This window comes from Eimeria tenella, genomic scaffold (genome assembly GCF_000499545.2).
Source record: "Eimeria tenella Houghton genomic scaffold, Eth_scaff135, whole genome shotgun sequence".
Taxonomy (NCBI): domain Eukaryota; phylum Apicomplexa; class Conoidasida; order Eucoccidiorida; family Eimeriidae; genus Eimeria; species Eimeria tenella.
This window is the reverse complement of record NW_013541508.1, coordinates 28,204-43,854: the sequence shown is the minus strand read 5'-3', so window position 1 is coordinate 43,854 and position 15,651 is coordinate 28,204. Positions and strand designations below refer to the sequence as shown.

Sequence of the window (15,651 nt, the reverse complement as noted above, 5' to 3'; positions counted from 1 at the left end):
CTTTGCTGCTGGGAATCTTTGTGGGAAGAAGACTTGAATTTTCTTTTAGCCTAAGAGCTGCAGATATCTAAATCTGTGCCTGCACGAGCAGCACTTTAATTGTTCAAGTTTGCTGCTGATTTCTTTTTGTATATTTCTTTTATCTACTTCTTGCTGCAGCTTGTTTTGCTTCTGCTGCTGTTTCTGCCACCCCAAGGAACTCTCTGTGCTGTCTGTCGTCTGCTCCAGAAATACTTCATCCAAAAAACATTTCGAAAATTAACTTTGAATAAATTGAACGCAATTTGTTAGAAGAGATGCAGGAAAAGACCATCTGCAGCTGCAACTGCTGTTCAAGGCAGGGCACCCTTTGCTTTGGCCTATGTAGGGTTATGAATCTTTGAATTATTTCAATAAATTGAACAAAAAGGAGAACTTTAAGAATTCTGTAAGCCACAATCCAGTACAGGAGGAGCTACGGTCACCCCACATTGTACTTAGACTCGAATTATGTCCAAGTTTTTGAGAAGACTGAAATGTTGAAGCAAAACAAGCTCAGAGCCACAGCCACGGGATGAAGCTCCTGTGCTAGCTGCTGCTGCTTGCTGCAGCTCTGCAGCTAGCCGAGCACCTAGCCTCGCAGCTAGCCAGCGAGCTGCAGCAGGACTTGCAGCTTCCAGATATACATATGCTTTGCCACACAGCAGAAGCTGCAAATGGCGGCTAGACGCAGAGCTAGCCACCCCGCAAACTAGCTAGCCACACAGCTAGCCACACAGCAAGGCCTGCAGCCCTCTGGCTGCGCTGTTTGTACACAATTTGAGCACAAGGCAGCAGCAAGACTGCTGCAGGGCCCTTGACCTGCTAACCTGAGCTCCTATGCAACTTAGAACACCATAGGCAGACACTGACTCCCCATTTTCTGGTACTTTTCAAGACATTGTGAACTTAAACTGCTGGCCCTAGCCCCCACGATTCTAAAAAGATCCTAGGCAGGCAGTAACTCTGTGCTTAAGTCCTTTTTAAGGCATTATGGAGTGCGACAGTCTCAGGTAAAAGCTGCTGCCGGCAAGGCAGAGCCTCACCGTGGCGAAACTGCCTCATTGATGTGCCTCTGGAACCCGATCTGTACAGGCGAGCGCATTAATGAGTTCAACTAAAAATATATTTCTGTTTTTTTCTCCTTTCTGGTTTGCATTTTCGGGGAATTCGAGTTGTTCATTTGAAGGGTACAGCGCGAAGCAGCGAGGCACGTATAAGGCGCCTGCTCTCCTCTGCGTCTATTTTGCCGGTTTTAAGGACAATTTGTTGAAAATCACGGAAGAATTAAACACTAACGTATTTGATTACAGGAATCTGCGAGAAAAATCAAAAGATAACGGCAGCCAGCAGCGCCAGAGTCCCCAAGGTCACTCACAGTCACATTGGGTTGGGGGGCCCCAGCACCAGTGAGAAAGCCCGCAGTATTGTCTCCGTCTATCTTCAGGAATACTGAACGAAAATAACTTTAAATTTATTTATATTCTTTCTTAATCAATTGTCCTTCGACGAGTACCGTATTTGTCTCCATAGCAAGAGAAGGCGTGCATCTGCTAAAGCCGCATGCAGCTCCAGATATATTTCTTCATTTTTAAGAGTAGATATGACCGAAAAGCATTAGAGAGAAGGCAATAGTCACATGATCACACGGCCGCTGAAGCCCCCCAAGATTTCCTCTTCTTCCCTCGCCCCTTCCCCTTTAGATTCAAGTCTTGAATTGAAATTTGCACAAGTCGGGGAGCCCACACATAAGCAGCAAGGCAAACGCATGCATGCATATGCCTATGCCAACGCGCATGCAAGCGAATCCTAACTTGCCAGCCCTGCAAGCATATTCACCTTCGCATGCAGCTCCTAATACGTGTGCAAGTGCAGCAAAGGCCCCACTTGGCCCCTAGAAACTGCACAAAAAGCAAACAAATTGACTAAGCCGTCGAAGCTGCAGACCCCAAGGCCTGTGTGAACAGGCCCCTGCCCAGATGTGGGCAAACGCGCCTCATCTTTGGCTTCCGCCCGTGGGCTCTTTCGGCGCAGCAGCAGCAACAGCAGCAGCAGCACTTTCTGCTCAGTTGGCTCTTCTTGAGCGTCTGCAGCAGACTGTAGCTGCAGTGCAGGCGGCTCTGTAGACCTTTTTAGTTTTTCAGATAAAGTGGCAGAGAATTCATTCGTTAGATAGAGTGGCAAAGGCCTCAAAGACGAGCAGTGGCTTTTTGGCTCCTCCCAAACAGAGCAGCAGCAGGAGCAGCAGCAGACGCCACAACAGCAGCCAGCAGCACTAAGCCAACTCCCTCGGAATATGGTGCCACATAGGACTAACAAGAAGCAAGAGTGAACATACTGTGCCGCAATTCCTTTTCACTCCCAACCCTCTTTTCTATGAGCCTTTGAATGATAATACTACAGGTACGCTGCTGCTGCTCCTGCTGCTCCTGCTTTTGGCGCTGTCCCTGCTTTTGACGCTGCTGCTGCTGTGGATAGGGTAGTGGCCAGCCCTGCTGCTTTTCCACAGCTGCTGGCCTTGCGGCGGCGCGGTCGTTGTTTGTGTTGCTGCTGCTGCTGCCTCAGATATTCAACATTCTTCTGCTGCCTTGATACTCCATTTGTCTGTAAGCACTGTGCTGCTTAGGAGCAGCACAATGTCCCTGTGCTGCACGCAAGGCCGATGGCCGAAAGAGCAGCAGCAGCAGCAGCAGCAGCAGCAAGGTCAGCACCTGCAGCACTGTCGGCATTTGATTCATGGCTTGGCCCCCACAACAGGCCGCCTCGGCCACTGCTGCTGCTGCACGCAGCAGGCAGAACGTTCTTGCTTGCTTGAGGCTGGTGCCTTTCAAAATCAGCAGCAGCAACTGCAACCGCAGCAACAGCAACAGCAACAGCAGCAGCTCTTGCCAGCTTCTGCGGCTTCGCTGACTGCAGATGCCTCCCTGCTGATGTCATCTCCTGCTGCCAGCGATGACTCTAAGCTGCGAGAGTTAGCTGGAGCTCGGGAATTGAGAAAGCCAGCAGCAGCAGCAGCAGCAACAGCTGCAGCTGAGGCAACAGCAGCTGATAATGTCGAAGTAGCGGCAGACGGATGCAGAGCGTCTCGCTGCTGTGGTCGCAGCAACAGCAGCAGCAAACAGCAAACAGCTGCAAACAGCCACATGGGCAGCAAGCAGCAGCAGCTGCCACCATGGCAGCATTTTCCTTCGAGCCCCATTCTTACCCAAGACGGCAGCAGCAGCAGCAACGACAACAACCACAGCAGCAAAAGTAGCAGCAGAAAGTGCAGCAATGGCAGCAATAGCAGCAGCAAACGCTTCAGCAAGAGCCACAGCAGCAGCAGCAGCAGCAACAGCAGCAGCAACAAGGGAATGAAAACTCCTGTTTCTCCTAGCTCCTCAACTGTGTGCGATGCCGGAAGAGCAGCTGCAGCAGCAGCAGAGGCTGTTGCCGCCGCTGCCTTCAACATTTCCCTCCGCCACCAGCAGAACAGCGAGAATGCTGCTGCTGCCGCTGCTGCTGCATCTGCTGCTGCACACTCAATTATAGAAGAAGAAAGCCTCTTTAGGCCCCCATTGCCTGAAGATCTTTTGTCTGCAAGGGTCCGGGCCATCTTGTCAGCAGCATTCAAATCCAGCAGCCCGCGAGCAGAGCAGCAGCAGCAGCAGCAGCAACGGGCAGATGCTAAATCATCAGCAGCAGGGAAAAGAACAAAGGGTCGGCGGCAAATTTTTGAACGATACGCAAAGCTTACAGCACCCCGAGCAGGTCTTGCTGCGGAGAGTCCATGGAAGCTTCTGCTGCAGCAAGTGCAACAGCACCAGCAGCAGCAGCCACAGCAACAGCAGCAGCAGGCTGAAGGGGAGCTGCTGCGGACCCATAGGGTTTCTGAACGGAGAGGCCGCAATCACAGCCTTCCACCATTCCCCTCAACACGGCGGGCAGCAGCCTCAGCGGCAACTTCTCCAGAACCGGAGCACCAGCACCAGCAACAGCACCATCAGCAACAGCAGCAGCAGCAGCAGCAGCAGCAGGCTCAGAGGAAGGATCGGAGGCGGCTACCTATTCGGAAACAGGCCAAAGGAAATGCCTTAGTCAATGCCGATGGGCTGATTCGCCCTTTTGCAAATCAGCCGCTGCTTAGAAGATGCGGCAATCTCAGCAGGCACCATGAGCTCAATACCTCTGCTGCTGCTGCTGCTGCTGGATGCGACTCTTTGAGCGCCGCTGCATGCAACAAGGACTCGACTACTTCTACCGCTGCTGCTGACGACGAGCAGCAAAACTCACCCCCATCTCTCTTCTCTACGGATACACTCTGTGGCATTGCTTTTAGGCATTTTCCCCTGTGGGAAGGGGACGGCGGGAGTGCAGCATTAGCAACAGCAGCAGCAGCAGCGAGGCCCAGCATCTTTGAATTTAGTGGCAGCACAACGGCGCCTCTGCGTAAATACTTCAGCAACAACAACTACAGCGTAAGGTGGCGTAACTCAGTTACAGTTGCTGGTGCTAAATCTGCTGCTGTTGCTGCTGCTGCTGTTGCTGCTGCGCCTGCCTCCTGCTGCTTCGGCTCGATGTAGCACTAATTTGAGCCTCCCGCTGCTGCTGCTGGCTGCCCTGCCCATTTGCTGCAGCAAAAAAGCCACTTGTGCTTTTGCGGGTGCGAGAGGCCGCAGGTTACTCAGGGAACTATTTGGTCTGTACCAGGGCAGCGGCAGCAGCAACAGCAGCAGCAGCCGCAGCTGCAGCAGCAGCGCAGGTCAGCCACTGCGGACTGGGGTAGCTACGGGAGGTCCACTGAGGGACAGCAGCAGCGCCGGAAGCAGCAAAGGCAACAGCGGCACCAGCAGCAAAAGATAAGAAGGGAAGCAACAGCAGCAGTAGCAGCAGCAGCAGCAGCTCGGCGACTGCCGCGAAGTCCACTAACTTTAGGCAGGGAGCCACACAGACACAGCGCGGGACACTGGAGTTCATCGGATGCAGACGCAGCAGCAGCAGCAGCAGCAGCAGCAGCAGCAGTAGCAACAGCGACAGCTTCAGAAAGAGAAACGGCCATCTGCGTGGACAGCGTGCGCAGCTACGGGTTTTCTGAGAGAAATTCAGGGTCCTTTTCTGTGGACCGAGACAGAAGCAGCTGCAGAAGCAGAGAAAGAAAAGAAGAAATTTCGAAAGGTTTCGACAAAAGAGAAAGCTGCTGCAGCAGCAGAAAAGGCCAAGACAGCTGCTGCATCTCCAGGCTCTCTTGCGCTGACCCCGGCCGCCACAGGCGCAGCAGCAGCCCTCTGCGGCTGCTGTTCAAAACGGAAGCAGCGCAGAGCAGCAGAAGGAAGTTTAGAGAAAGAAAAAGAGATTGGGGGCCAGAAGAAGAAGCTTCAGCAGCAGCTGAGCCCCTTGATGCTGCAGCAGAAGCAGCGCCTGCATGCGACTCGCAGCAGTGCTGCTCAGAGCTCACCAGCAACTCCGCAGCGCCGCCTGCAACAGACGAAGCAGAGCCTCAAGCGCCTGCTGCTGCTGCTGCTGCAGAGGCTGCTGAAGAGCACTCAAGAATGACAGATACAGAAGGGGAGACCTCAGCAGCAATATCGGAGCAGCAGCCACTTCGTTACACCCACCAAAGCCGGGAGCGCCGCGAGCACGAGGGAGAGGTTGCTGCTGCTGCTGCTGCACATATGTATCCGTTGGAGCATGCGGCAGAAAGGACTGAGCAGCAAGAATTTTACTTCAGGGCTAACAGTCGCGGCAGCAGCAACAGCTGCTGCAGCAGTTGCTGCAGCAGCTGCAGCAGGAGCAGGCTTCCTCACTCACCGGGTCAGTACGAAGCTTCGGAGCAGCAGGAACATCCGCAGCTGACAGATGTGTCTGTTGCAGCGACAGCCTCCGCTTGGGAAGATAGCCCATGCAGTCGAGTGCAGCAGCAGCAGCAGCAGCAGCACCGACGACAAAAGACTCTGCGGCAGCACCGAGAATGGGTGCTGAAGCAGCGGTGGCAGGACCAGCAGCAGTTTCCGCAGCAGCATGAGCAGCAGCAGCAGCAGCTGCAGCAGCTTCAGTGCGCCTCTTCGTATGTTTCCTCCCAGCGCACAGCTACCTCTGTATCTGACGCTTCTGCTGCTCCCCCAGCTCAGCAGCAGCAGCAACAGCCGCTGCTGCTTCCACGGACAAGGCGGGGACACAGCAGGGGCCGGCAGGGGCGGGGCCGTGCTGCTGCTCTGCAGCAGCAAGAAAAAATTGAACACATGGAAGACCAGTGGTTGCCAGGGCCTGCTGCTGCTGCCTCTTTCAGTTGTTCTGACGCTGCGCTGTCGCCCAGCAGCTGCGGGCCCCACAGCCCTCAAGAAGCTGCTGCAGGCTGGGAAGCTCGCAGCAACTCTGCTGCAACAGAAACCATTGCTGCAGCACAGGAAGCAGCAGAAAGCAGTTCTTGCTCTGATGCTGCTTCTTTTCTTCTGGAGCCTTTGCCCGAAGCTGCCTGGGAAGACCGGGAGAAGACACGCAGTTCACGTAGGCGGACAGCTGCTGCTGCTGCTGAGCCCCCAGAAGCAGCAGCAGCAGCCACAGCAGCAGCAGCAGCAGCAGCACAGCTTTCCACTCTCGTGAGAGAGATCCTCCGCATGCGCCAGATTCAAGTCTCAAGGCACACTGGTGACGCGTGGCAGCAGATGCTGCAGCAGCAGCAGCAGCAGCAGCAAAGGCAGCAGCATGTCCACCACAAGGCGCACCTGCCTCTGTGGCATTCGCATCAGCGCATATCGCGCGTGCGGCCTTCAGCTCTGAGGCAGCAGCTGCAGCACTTGCTGCAGCGAAAGCAGCAGCTCTTGCTGCAGCAGAAGCTGCAATGCGAGATACCAGTGGACACCCAAAGTGCTGCTTCTGCTTTGACAGCTCAGCAGCAGCCTGAAGGGCCCTATGAGCATCAGCCAGAGCTATTCACCCATATAACACCAGTAGCAACAGCAGCAGAAGAGGCAGCTGCAGCAGCGGTAGTTGCTGCTGCTGCTGCACAAACTGTTGCTGCATCAGAGCCAGCAGCAGGAGCTCCAGCTGCTCCGTGTGCTGCACTTTGTAACCCCGCTGCAGCCACAGCAGCCTCAGTAGCTGCAGCAGCGCAACAAGAAGCAGCAACTGCTGCCTCTTTGGTAGTGCCTTCCATTCCAGCAGAGCTTCCTGCTGAGTCTTCCCAGCAGCAGCAATTGCTCGCTGCTGCAACGGCTGATGCGGCTGCAGCCGATGCTGCTGCAGCTGCTGCTGCTGCGACTGATCCAGGCACAGCAACGGAAACGGAAATTCACAGTGAAGCAGCAGAACAAGGCCAACAGAACACAGAAGTTCAAACAATGCCGGTGTCTGCTGCGTCGGAGGTTGCTGCGGCTGCTGTTGAGACAGCAGGGGAGCGCTGGAAAACGCCAATAGCAGCAAATGCAGCAACAAAGCTGCCGCACCGTGTAGTCCATTGGGAAGAGATAGTCTGCAGCGATTCGCAGCAGCAGCAGCAGCAGCAGCAGCAGCAGCAGCGGCAGCAGCAGCCGAGTAACTGTAGGGCAGCCGCAGAAAGAGCCCGCGAGGCTGCGAGGCTTGCTGTAGCAGCAAGCAGAAAGGCTATTGCAACCGCTTCAGCAGCAGCGAGAGCAGCAGCAGCCCCACCGCTACGCAGCAGCAGCAGCTGCAGCACCAGTGGTCCTGTGAGTCGCCCTCAACCTCTCTTGCCGAGGCGCGGCAGCGCTAAGCTGCCTCGTGTTGCTGCAGCAGCAGCTCTTGAAAAGCCAAGCAGCCTCTCTGGCGCAAGCAGCAGCACTAGCTGCAGCCACAGCCTGAGAGCCCAAAACCCAGCAGCGCCACCTGCCTCAAATGCTGCCCCTGCTGCAGAGAAAGGCACAGCTTCCGCAGCTGCTGCAGCTGGTGCTGCTGCAGCTGCTGCAGCTGCTGCAGCTGCTGCAGCTGCTGCAGCAGCAGACCAGGATTTGACTTGTGACCCAAATGGACAGGCCGGGAGGGAGGGGCCTTTACATTCTACAGTGCGCAGCAGCCCGTTGCAAGATAGCCAGGGAATGGCCCTGCCCTCTCGAGGCAGCAGCAACAGCAGCAGCAAAGTCAGCAGCAGCAGCAAGCAGAGCCACCGACAAATGTCACAGACAGAGCTTGAGACAGAGAGCCTGGATCGGTGTTCGTACGCCTCGTTGCTGCTGGGCAGCAGCACCAGCAGCAACAGCAGCAACCAAGATTGGCCGCACGCATCTGCTGAGAGCCAGTCCCGCCCTCGGGTGCTGCTCATGCAGCTGCGCCTGCTGCAGCAAGAAGAACAGAAGCGCGCAGCGGGACTGAACTACCTGCAGCAGAAGCAGCAGCAGCTGCAGCGGCTGGCGCGTATTGAAACAACGAGGAGGGCCAAAGCAGAGGCTGTTGCTGCAGAAAAGATTCAAAGACGCCTCGCCAGTAAGCACGCTTGCGCATGCAAACTGTGCCAAGAGTTGCTGCTGCTGCTGCTGCTGCTGCTGCCGCCGCCGCTTCTGTTCCAGGTGCTGCACAAACAGCTGTGCATGCCAGTGCAGCAAAAGTTGCAAGAGCAGAAGAAGCAAAGGTCGATTTTTCGTAGGCTTTCCGTGCCCGGGTAGCAGTTGCTGCTGCAGCAGCAAACGGCTGCTTCCAATCCTGTTTGGAGGCATGCTTACGCCCCCTATCATGTGCCGTGTGTGCAGCTCTCGACGCAATACAGCAGCAGCTGCTGCAGGGAGCCGCACGAAGGTGCAACAGCACGTTGCTGCAGCAGCAAGTGCAACAACTGCAGCAGCAGACCAGGCAAAATCGGTTTATGCGCAGCCAAGGCAGCACCCAGCAGCAGCAGCAGCGTGAGGACGGCGGCATTATTCTGCTGGAGTTCCACCCGGCGGTAAGTCCTTTATCCCCTCAAATACAGTTTCTTGTCGCATGCTGCTGCTGCTGCTTCTACTTCTATTGCTACTGCTGCTGTTGCTGCTCTCTGCCGATGCGAACTGCGCGCATGCATATTGATGCTGCATGCAGCACACCTCCGCATCATGGGCTGTTCAACAGGACAAAAAGCGAGCAGCAGACAAGCAGCGGCATGCAAAGGCAGCAGCATACGGCCGGCTGCTGCAGCAGCAGCAGGCGGCTCTAGGCCGGCTGGAGCGTCTGCAGCAAGAAGCAGCAGAGCAGTGCGGCTACCAGCCTAATCTTAGGGCAGATATTGCTGGTGTTTCTGCTACAGTTGCTGCTGCTGCTGTTGCTGCTCCTGCTGTTGCTGCTGAACAGTTACGGGCAGCTGCTGTTGCTGCAGCTGCCTCACGCTCCCCAGCAACCGCTTGTGCGCATGCTGGAGCTGCTACTGCTGCTGAGGTGCTGCTGCATGCGCAGGCTGGCCGCTGCTGCCGACGTTCAGGGGGTAAAGCTGACACATTGCGAGGCCTAAGGATGCAGCTGCTGCAGCGCTTCAACAGGGGCTGCTGCTGCTGCTGCTGCTGCTGCTGCTTCGCGTAGAAGCCTGCGGCGCGCTGCTGCTGCAGCAGCAAATGTAGCTGGCGTTGCGACGCATATTTGTTTGCACGAAAAGACACTCTGAGACACTGCGCAAGAGTTCATTCGTGCTCGCTGCTGCCTAGGGCGTGTGCCCCGGCAGCTGCAACAAAAGCAGCAGCAGCAGAGGCTGCAGCTGCACGGGCAGCAGCAGCAGCAACGGCTACAACTGCACAGGCAGCAGCCGCAACGGCTGCCTGCTGCAAAGGCGCAGCAGATGCACCACAGAGAGCTGCTGCAGACGCACGAGCCGCTGCTGCCGCCGACGGTGCATCAGAAGCTGCTGGTGCAGTAGTGCGTGAACACAATGTGCTGCCTAGAGCAGCCAATAACATTTGCTGCTGCTGCAGCTGCGACACTGCACTCTCAACACAACAGTCGTCCAAGGCAAAATAACGTGCTGCTGCTGCAACTTGTGCTGCAGCTGCTGTTCAAAGATAGGCAGCCATAGAATGTGGCCTTGCACTTCTTGTGTGGCCCCAGCAGCAGGGGCGTCACCAGGCTCTTAAAATGCAGCTGCAGCAGCAGCTGCAGCAACAGCTGCAGCAACAGCTGCAGCAGCAGCAGCGACGCCGCTGCTTCTGCTTCCAGCTGCGTCATATTTCATTTCATTTCATTGCCCTCTTGTTCCGCCTTGAAGCGGGGCCCTGCAGCAGCAGCTGGGGAGTTGCTGCTGCTTGCCCCGACGAACCCTTGCATGTCGGAAGCAGCAGCAGCAGCAGCAGCAGCAGCAGCAGGATTATCAAAAGAAACTGCTGCTGCAGCGTCACGCCCACCCGCCTCGGCCATCGAGCCCAGGGGAAATAGGCCAGGCTTTGGCGCCGGCTTTCTCCTGGAGTGTATGTACAGGTAGATGCAGCTGACGACGAAAAAGACGAAATATATCTGCAGCAGAAGCAGCAGCATCGCAGGCAAGGACTGCATGCAGCAACACCCAGTGGCACTGCAGCAGCAGCAGCAGCAGCAAGGCTTACACCTGCGCATATGTAGGGGGCCAAATATTGCTTTTCCATTACACTTTTCTCAAGTTCAATTGCAGGGGACTTCTGCTGCATCAGAGCCCCCAGAATCAGGAGAAAAAAGACTCCAAATGCTGACAAGAGCGAGCAGCATGTTGCGCAGCAAGGCCAGCTGCACGCCATCTTCTTTGTTGCTGCCTCCCGCGCAGTTCCTGCTGCTGCTGCTGCTGCTGCTCTCCTAAAAAGCCGCCGCTACAGCGCCTGTGAAGCGGCTGCTGCTGATGCCCCGGGGCACTGCAGCAGGCGGTGCTGCAGCGGCTGTGACGCAGACGCAAAAGCTGCTGCTGCTGCTGCTCAAGGCGCTTCTGGTGCTGCCTTTGCGGCAGCAAAGGCCTGCCTGCACGCGTTGTTGCTGCTGGAGTGTTTCTACAGCTCGGAAGTGCTGTCGGAAACGCTGCAGCGGGCGAATGCGTGGGGAGCCTAGGTCACCTTCTGCAGCTGCTGCTGCTGCTGCCGCTGCTGCTGCTGCTGCAGTAACTGAGGCTTCGGAAATTCAGCAAAGTGTGCCGTCTAGAGCCTCCAAAGCGGCTGCGTGCAGCCGCTGAACTTGTGGGCGAGGAGCTGCTGCAGCCCCCGTTGGCTTCCTCCAAATGTTGTTTCAAAGCCCCATATAATAAAGAGGGAATGAGAATGCAAATAAACTGAAAATGGAGCCAGCAGGCGCTAGAACATCGTTTTCTAGCCGGCGAAACTCAGTGGTCCGGGCCGAGCGCGACAGGCTCTGCTGGCTTTGTGGAAGCTCTTTTCTCTATTAAAGGCTTTCTCATGAATTCAAGACTGCTTTTTATTTGCTGGTTCGAAAGGTAGCTACTCCGCTTCTCTAGCTGCTCCTGCTGTGATGCTCCCTGCAAAACCGGGGCTTGTGCTCCTGCAGCAGTTGGCTTCTTGCTGCGCGTTGTTTTGGGCCTTTGACTAACACACACAATTATAAAATTTATGCAAAATTAATATTCCAGGATATCTAAAGACACATCGCATAGAAATGTCCGTGTTACTGCCCTCGCTCTGGGCACGATTCAACAGGAATGCCTGTGAGCAGCTGTGTAGCTGTGGGGTATCTAGTGGATATTAGACGAATTTCGACCAAAGTTGCATTCGGAAATAAGATATAAATAGCCCACTACCTCTTATATAACCTTCATGCGTCTATCTGTGGGTATGTTTTGCTGCGCCTACGGCGTGTGGGTACTTGGCCGGCGCATGTGAAGCTTTTGACTGATAATTCCTTTCTTGCATTCAGGGAAGTATTTTTAGCAATTCAACTTAAAGTATTGCTTCTAAACCCTCAATAAGCTCCCTCCCGAGCAACTTTGGCAGCGCCAAATCCCCGAAACGGGGGCTCGTGGGTGACACGTAAGGTTACTACATTGTGGCTTTCATGGCTAGCTATGAAACTACGCATACTTTCCCGCAGTTTAGTAGTTTCAGCTTCCCGTTGATGTCCGTAGCTGCTGCAGATAAGGAGGCAGCAGTCCTTTGCCCACTCTAGTTAGTGCGAATGTGGGAAAATGACTTCTTTTGTTTGATTTTGCCCAGATCGGTCCTCAATAGTGTAACGGCGTGGACTGCTATAGTAGATATTGAAAAGTCTCCTCTATAGGTCTGCCTTAGCGCCTCTACTGGAGGTTCAATTCAAGCGCTGAGAGTGCAAATGGGAGAAAACTTCATCTGCGTAATTCAACAAGAAAACAGTGTTCCGCAAAAGTGCCCGCAAAGAAAACTCAGGCCCTTCTGGCTCCAGAAAGAAAAGCATTACCTTCCCGAGAGCCTTGGGCTCTTCGCAACGACGTTGAAGTTGAAGGCCACCAGTGGCCCGTCTGAGCTTTTTCGCCACGGCGTTCCAGACCACACGCCCGCTTTCGTGTCTCTGTAGTATCCGTGGAGTTGTGAAAATCCAAAACGCATCATATTCATGGGGCTTCGTCTTCACTGGACTCCAGAGATGAGCTGAGACAACCGCCGTGGCCATCAAATGCCAGGTCTTGCAGTGCAGTTGCTTCGCCTGCAGCTGACAGCTATTGTTCCTTGCCGTGAGAAGACTCCGGCTTGGGCTCTCCCGTAGCCATTCCTTTGAACGTGGAGCGTGTGCATGTTGGCCTAGCCGAAGAGGATCCCGGGGCCTTCTCAAAGTCCGGCGAGGGGGGTCGGGGAGCACTCCTTGTCCACCAGCCGCCCCCTTCAGGAAAAACAGAAGAAGTATCACGATAAGTTGGGGGAGTATCGTCGTCTTGAGTTGACCAGGGTGTCTGCCAAGCAGCACCTGCATCGACTGCCGCCATGGGGCTTCTCAGCGCCCCCGCGGGCCAGTCTAACAAAGAACTTCCTACCCCCAATTCCAGCAGAACTTCCTCTTCCGAATTTCCACGAGAATACTGCGTCGTACTACGCTGCAGCTCTCCTAGGTTTGGCTGAGAGTGCTGCAAACCAGCCCACGAGGCTTCTTCTCTGTGGCCCGCAGGGAAGGAGCGCCTTCCGGCGTTTCTTCCAAAGCCAGGCGGGGGAGAAACTGAGAAAGAACTTGGGGAAAAAGTGTCACCAGAGTGAAAGCCTTGGGTGGGCTCCGGGCTGCGTTCACCTGGGAAGAAAGACTCAGGAGGAATGAACGGCGGAGGTGAAGAAAAGGCGCCAGGAAAGTCAGATGGCGAAACTTGCCATGGGCTGTCCGCAGCTGCACGGGAAGTAAAACTAGCTCCAGCACGGGGCAAGCTAGGTCGACTAAAAGGGAAGTAGCCGGGGGCTGCAAACAGGCCCGGCGGCATCTTCCTCGGTGAAGCGGGAGGCCCAGGAACCTGGAGCCGCTCAGAATATTGGCCTCCGATGGGTCCAGCCAAGTGATGGCTGGATTGAGGAAAGCCCGGCAAACTAATTGGGGGACCTTCGGGAGCTCGAGAGCGAACAGGGGCCCCGGGAGGGCCAAGAAAGCCATACTGCTGCTGAGGAGAGCCAGCACCCGCAAAACCCGTATGGAGCGCCGCTGGCGGGAAATCCTCGGGTTGCTTCTGGGAAACACGAGCATCAGAAATGAAAGGATAAGCAGAAGCCCCTTGTTCAGCCAGATCCCTACTGGAACCGCGTCCCACAGGAAACCCATAGTGTTCGGGAGTGCCTGTGGGCCTACCCAGTTCCCCAGCCGTTTGAAAACCATGCGGGGGAGTGTAAGCAGGAACCTGTGGAGGGTAATCAGGAACCTGTGGAAAGCCTGGAGCAGGACGGCTCTGTGGTGCCTCAGGCGAGCTGCGCGTTTCGTAGCGCGCACTGAATTCGCGGGATTCCTCTTCTCGGGGGAGTTCTTCGTTCCTGGGTGGATCAGCTGCTTCAGGCCAGCTAGGTTGGCTCGAAGTGCTGGGGTGATCAATGGACTCAACGGCACTATTGGGGGCTGCTGCTGAAGAAGAACCCTCACGATCCGCTGCTTTCGGGTCTTCCTGCGGCGGAGGAGTAGCAGGAGCAGCAGCTTTTTCAGGAGACTTCGAGGGACCTGGTTTTTGGGAACGGCGCACAGATCCTGAAGGAGGACTCCGCCGTGAAGCTGACCGCTTCTCACCTTTTGAGCCCTTGGTGGACTCAGCCCCCTTCGGGCGACTGGGAGAGCTGCTGCCACTGGCGCCATCATTTCTAGGGTGGGAAGGTTGAGTCACCTGTGGAGCTTCTTCGGCCTTTGACTCTTCAATTTGCTTTCTAAATCTAGGGGGAATAACGTACTGCTCTCTAAAAGGCATATTCTCTCGATGCTCTGCAGCCTCTGGAGAGTGCCTCTGTGCACTCTGAGCCGGGGCTCTAGTTTGTGCACTTCTTCGTCTTCTGGATTTCGTCTCTCTTGGCTGTGGCAGTCCCCCTTTATATCCATATTTTGGCATGAGCAGCTGCAGCGCCAGTGGGGAGTCCTTTAGTTCGTCCAGCTGCTCTCTCTGAGTCTTTGCGCCCTGGTTAGTAAGCGACTGCATGTGAGGGTAGGCGCTGAGTCCGTAGTGACAGAACATCTTGTGCTGCATTACCAGCCAAACACCGAACATTCTTTCGCGAAGCACGTGGTTTCTGCGGATGGCTGCAGTCTTTTTGAAAATTGTGGCAAACTTCTCTGCTCCTAACTTAGACTTCACCCACTCTATGTCTTCACAAAGTTCCTCCATAGCATCCAATCCGCGCAACATTTGGTCGACCGCTATCTCTTGCACAGTCAAAACTTCTCTTAGCCTTTCCAAACGCTGGCGTAACGGGAGTTCGGTGGGATCCTTACTTGGAATTCTCATCAAGAGCTCCTTGAGGAACCTGAAGTGGCGGAATGTAGTGACTGGAAGAGCCTTTCTAGGAAGGCTACTTGTCGACTGGCGTACCGCCCCCAAGATTTTATCAACAATAACTTGTATGCCTTTTCGCTCTTCACCCTTTAGCAGGGTGCCCATGCAAGTCATTTCCACCACAGCCAAAATCAGAACGCCCCCTAGAGCTTCCCGAATAGCATCCACAGGGAGCCTCTGCAACACTGGCGCTGCGCGCTTCGTGAAGTCCGCCAATTTCCTCATGTACGCCGAAGCCCTGGAAGCCAATTCTTTCCTCTCATCATCCAGTTCCGCTTCATCAGCATCAGTTCCTGGGTCACGGCCTTCCGCCCCAGCAGCAGCAGCAGCAGCAGCAGCAGCTCCTGGGTCACCGCCTTCTGCCTCTGCAGCAGCAGCTCCCAAGCTCCCGCCCTCGCCCCCCGCAGCAGCAGCAGCTCCCGGTGAGTCGCCGCCTGCTGTCTCTGCAGCACCAGCTCCCGAGCCCCCGCCTTCCGCCTCTGCGCAGGCCTGCTGAGCGGCTCCTGCTTCTTCCCCTGCATCTGCAAGCGACCTCAGCCCGCCAGATCCTTTTCGAGTTTTTAATTGAAGACCACAACGTAACACCAAGTAAGCTGCAGCAAGAGCAACAAAAAGTGAAAGTATCACAGCCCCGTCGAGGTGGGAACCCCGCTGACGACCTCTGCGCCACAATACAAACAAATGGTCTCTCGTGGGGGACTCTAAGTAGTCCACAGACTGCAGAGGAGCTGCACCCCTCAGTGCCTCCTCGCCAGTGAGGCGTAGAGAAGCCATGGGCGAGCTTCCGCTGCTGCAGTGCTGCTTGT

At 55.5% G+C, this 15,651-nt stretch overlaps 2 protein-coding genes across 2 annotated transcripts; one reads left to right on the top strand and one right to left on the bottom strand.

Annotated features, from left to right (window-relative positions):
* Positions 1–2,654: 2,654 nt before the first annotated feature.
* On the top strand, positions 2,655–9,823 carry ETH_00016325 (uncharacterized protein; the record flags this gene model as incomplete). The annotated part of the gene is made up of 5 exons (XM_013373342.1): positions 2,655–4,475; positions 4,635–8,430; positions 8,694–8,884; positions 9,019–9,319; positions 9,615–9,823. 5 exons carry the CDS (start codon positions 2,655–2,657, stop codon positions 9,821–9,823), a joined length of 6,318 nt encoding a protein of 2,105 aa, XP_013228796.1.
* A 2,739-nt stretch (positions 9,824–12,562) lies between these two features.
* On the bottom strand, positions 12,563–15,619 carry ETH_00016320 (uncharacterized protein; the record flags this gene model as incomplete). Its single annotated transcript, XM_013373341.1, has 1 exon — positions 12,563–15,619. One exon carries the CDS (start codon positions 15,617–15,619, stop codon positions 12,563–12,565), a length of 3,057 nt encoding a protein of 1,018 aa, XP_013228795.1.
* Between the last annotated feature and the right edge of the window lie 32 nt (positions 15,620–15,651).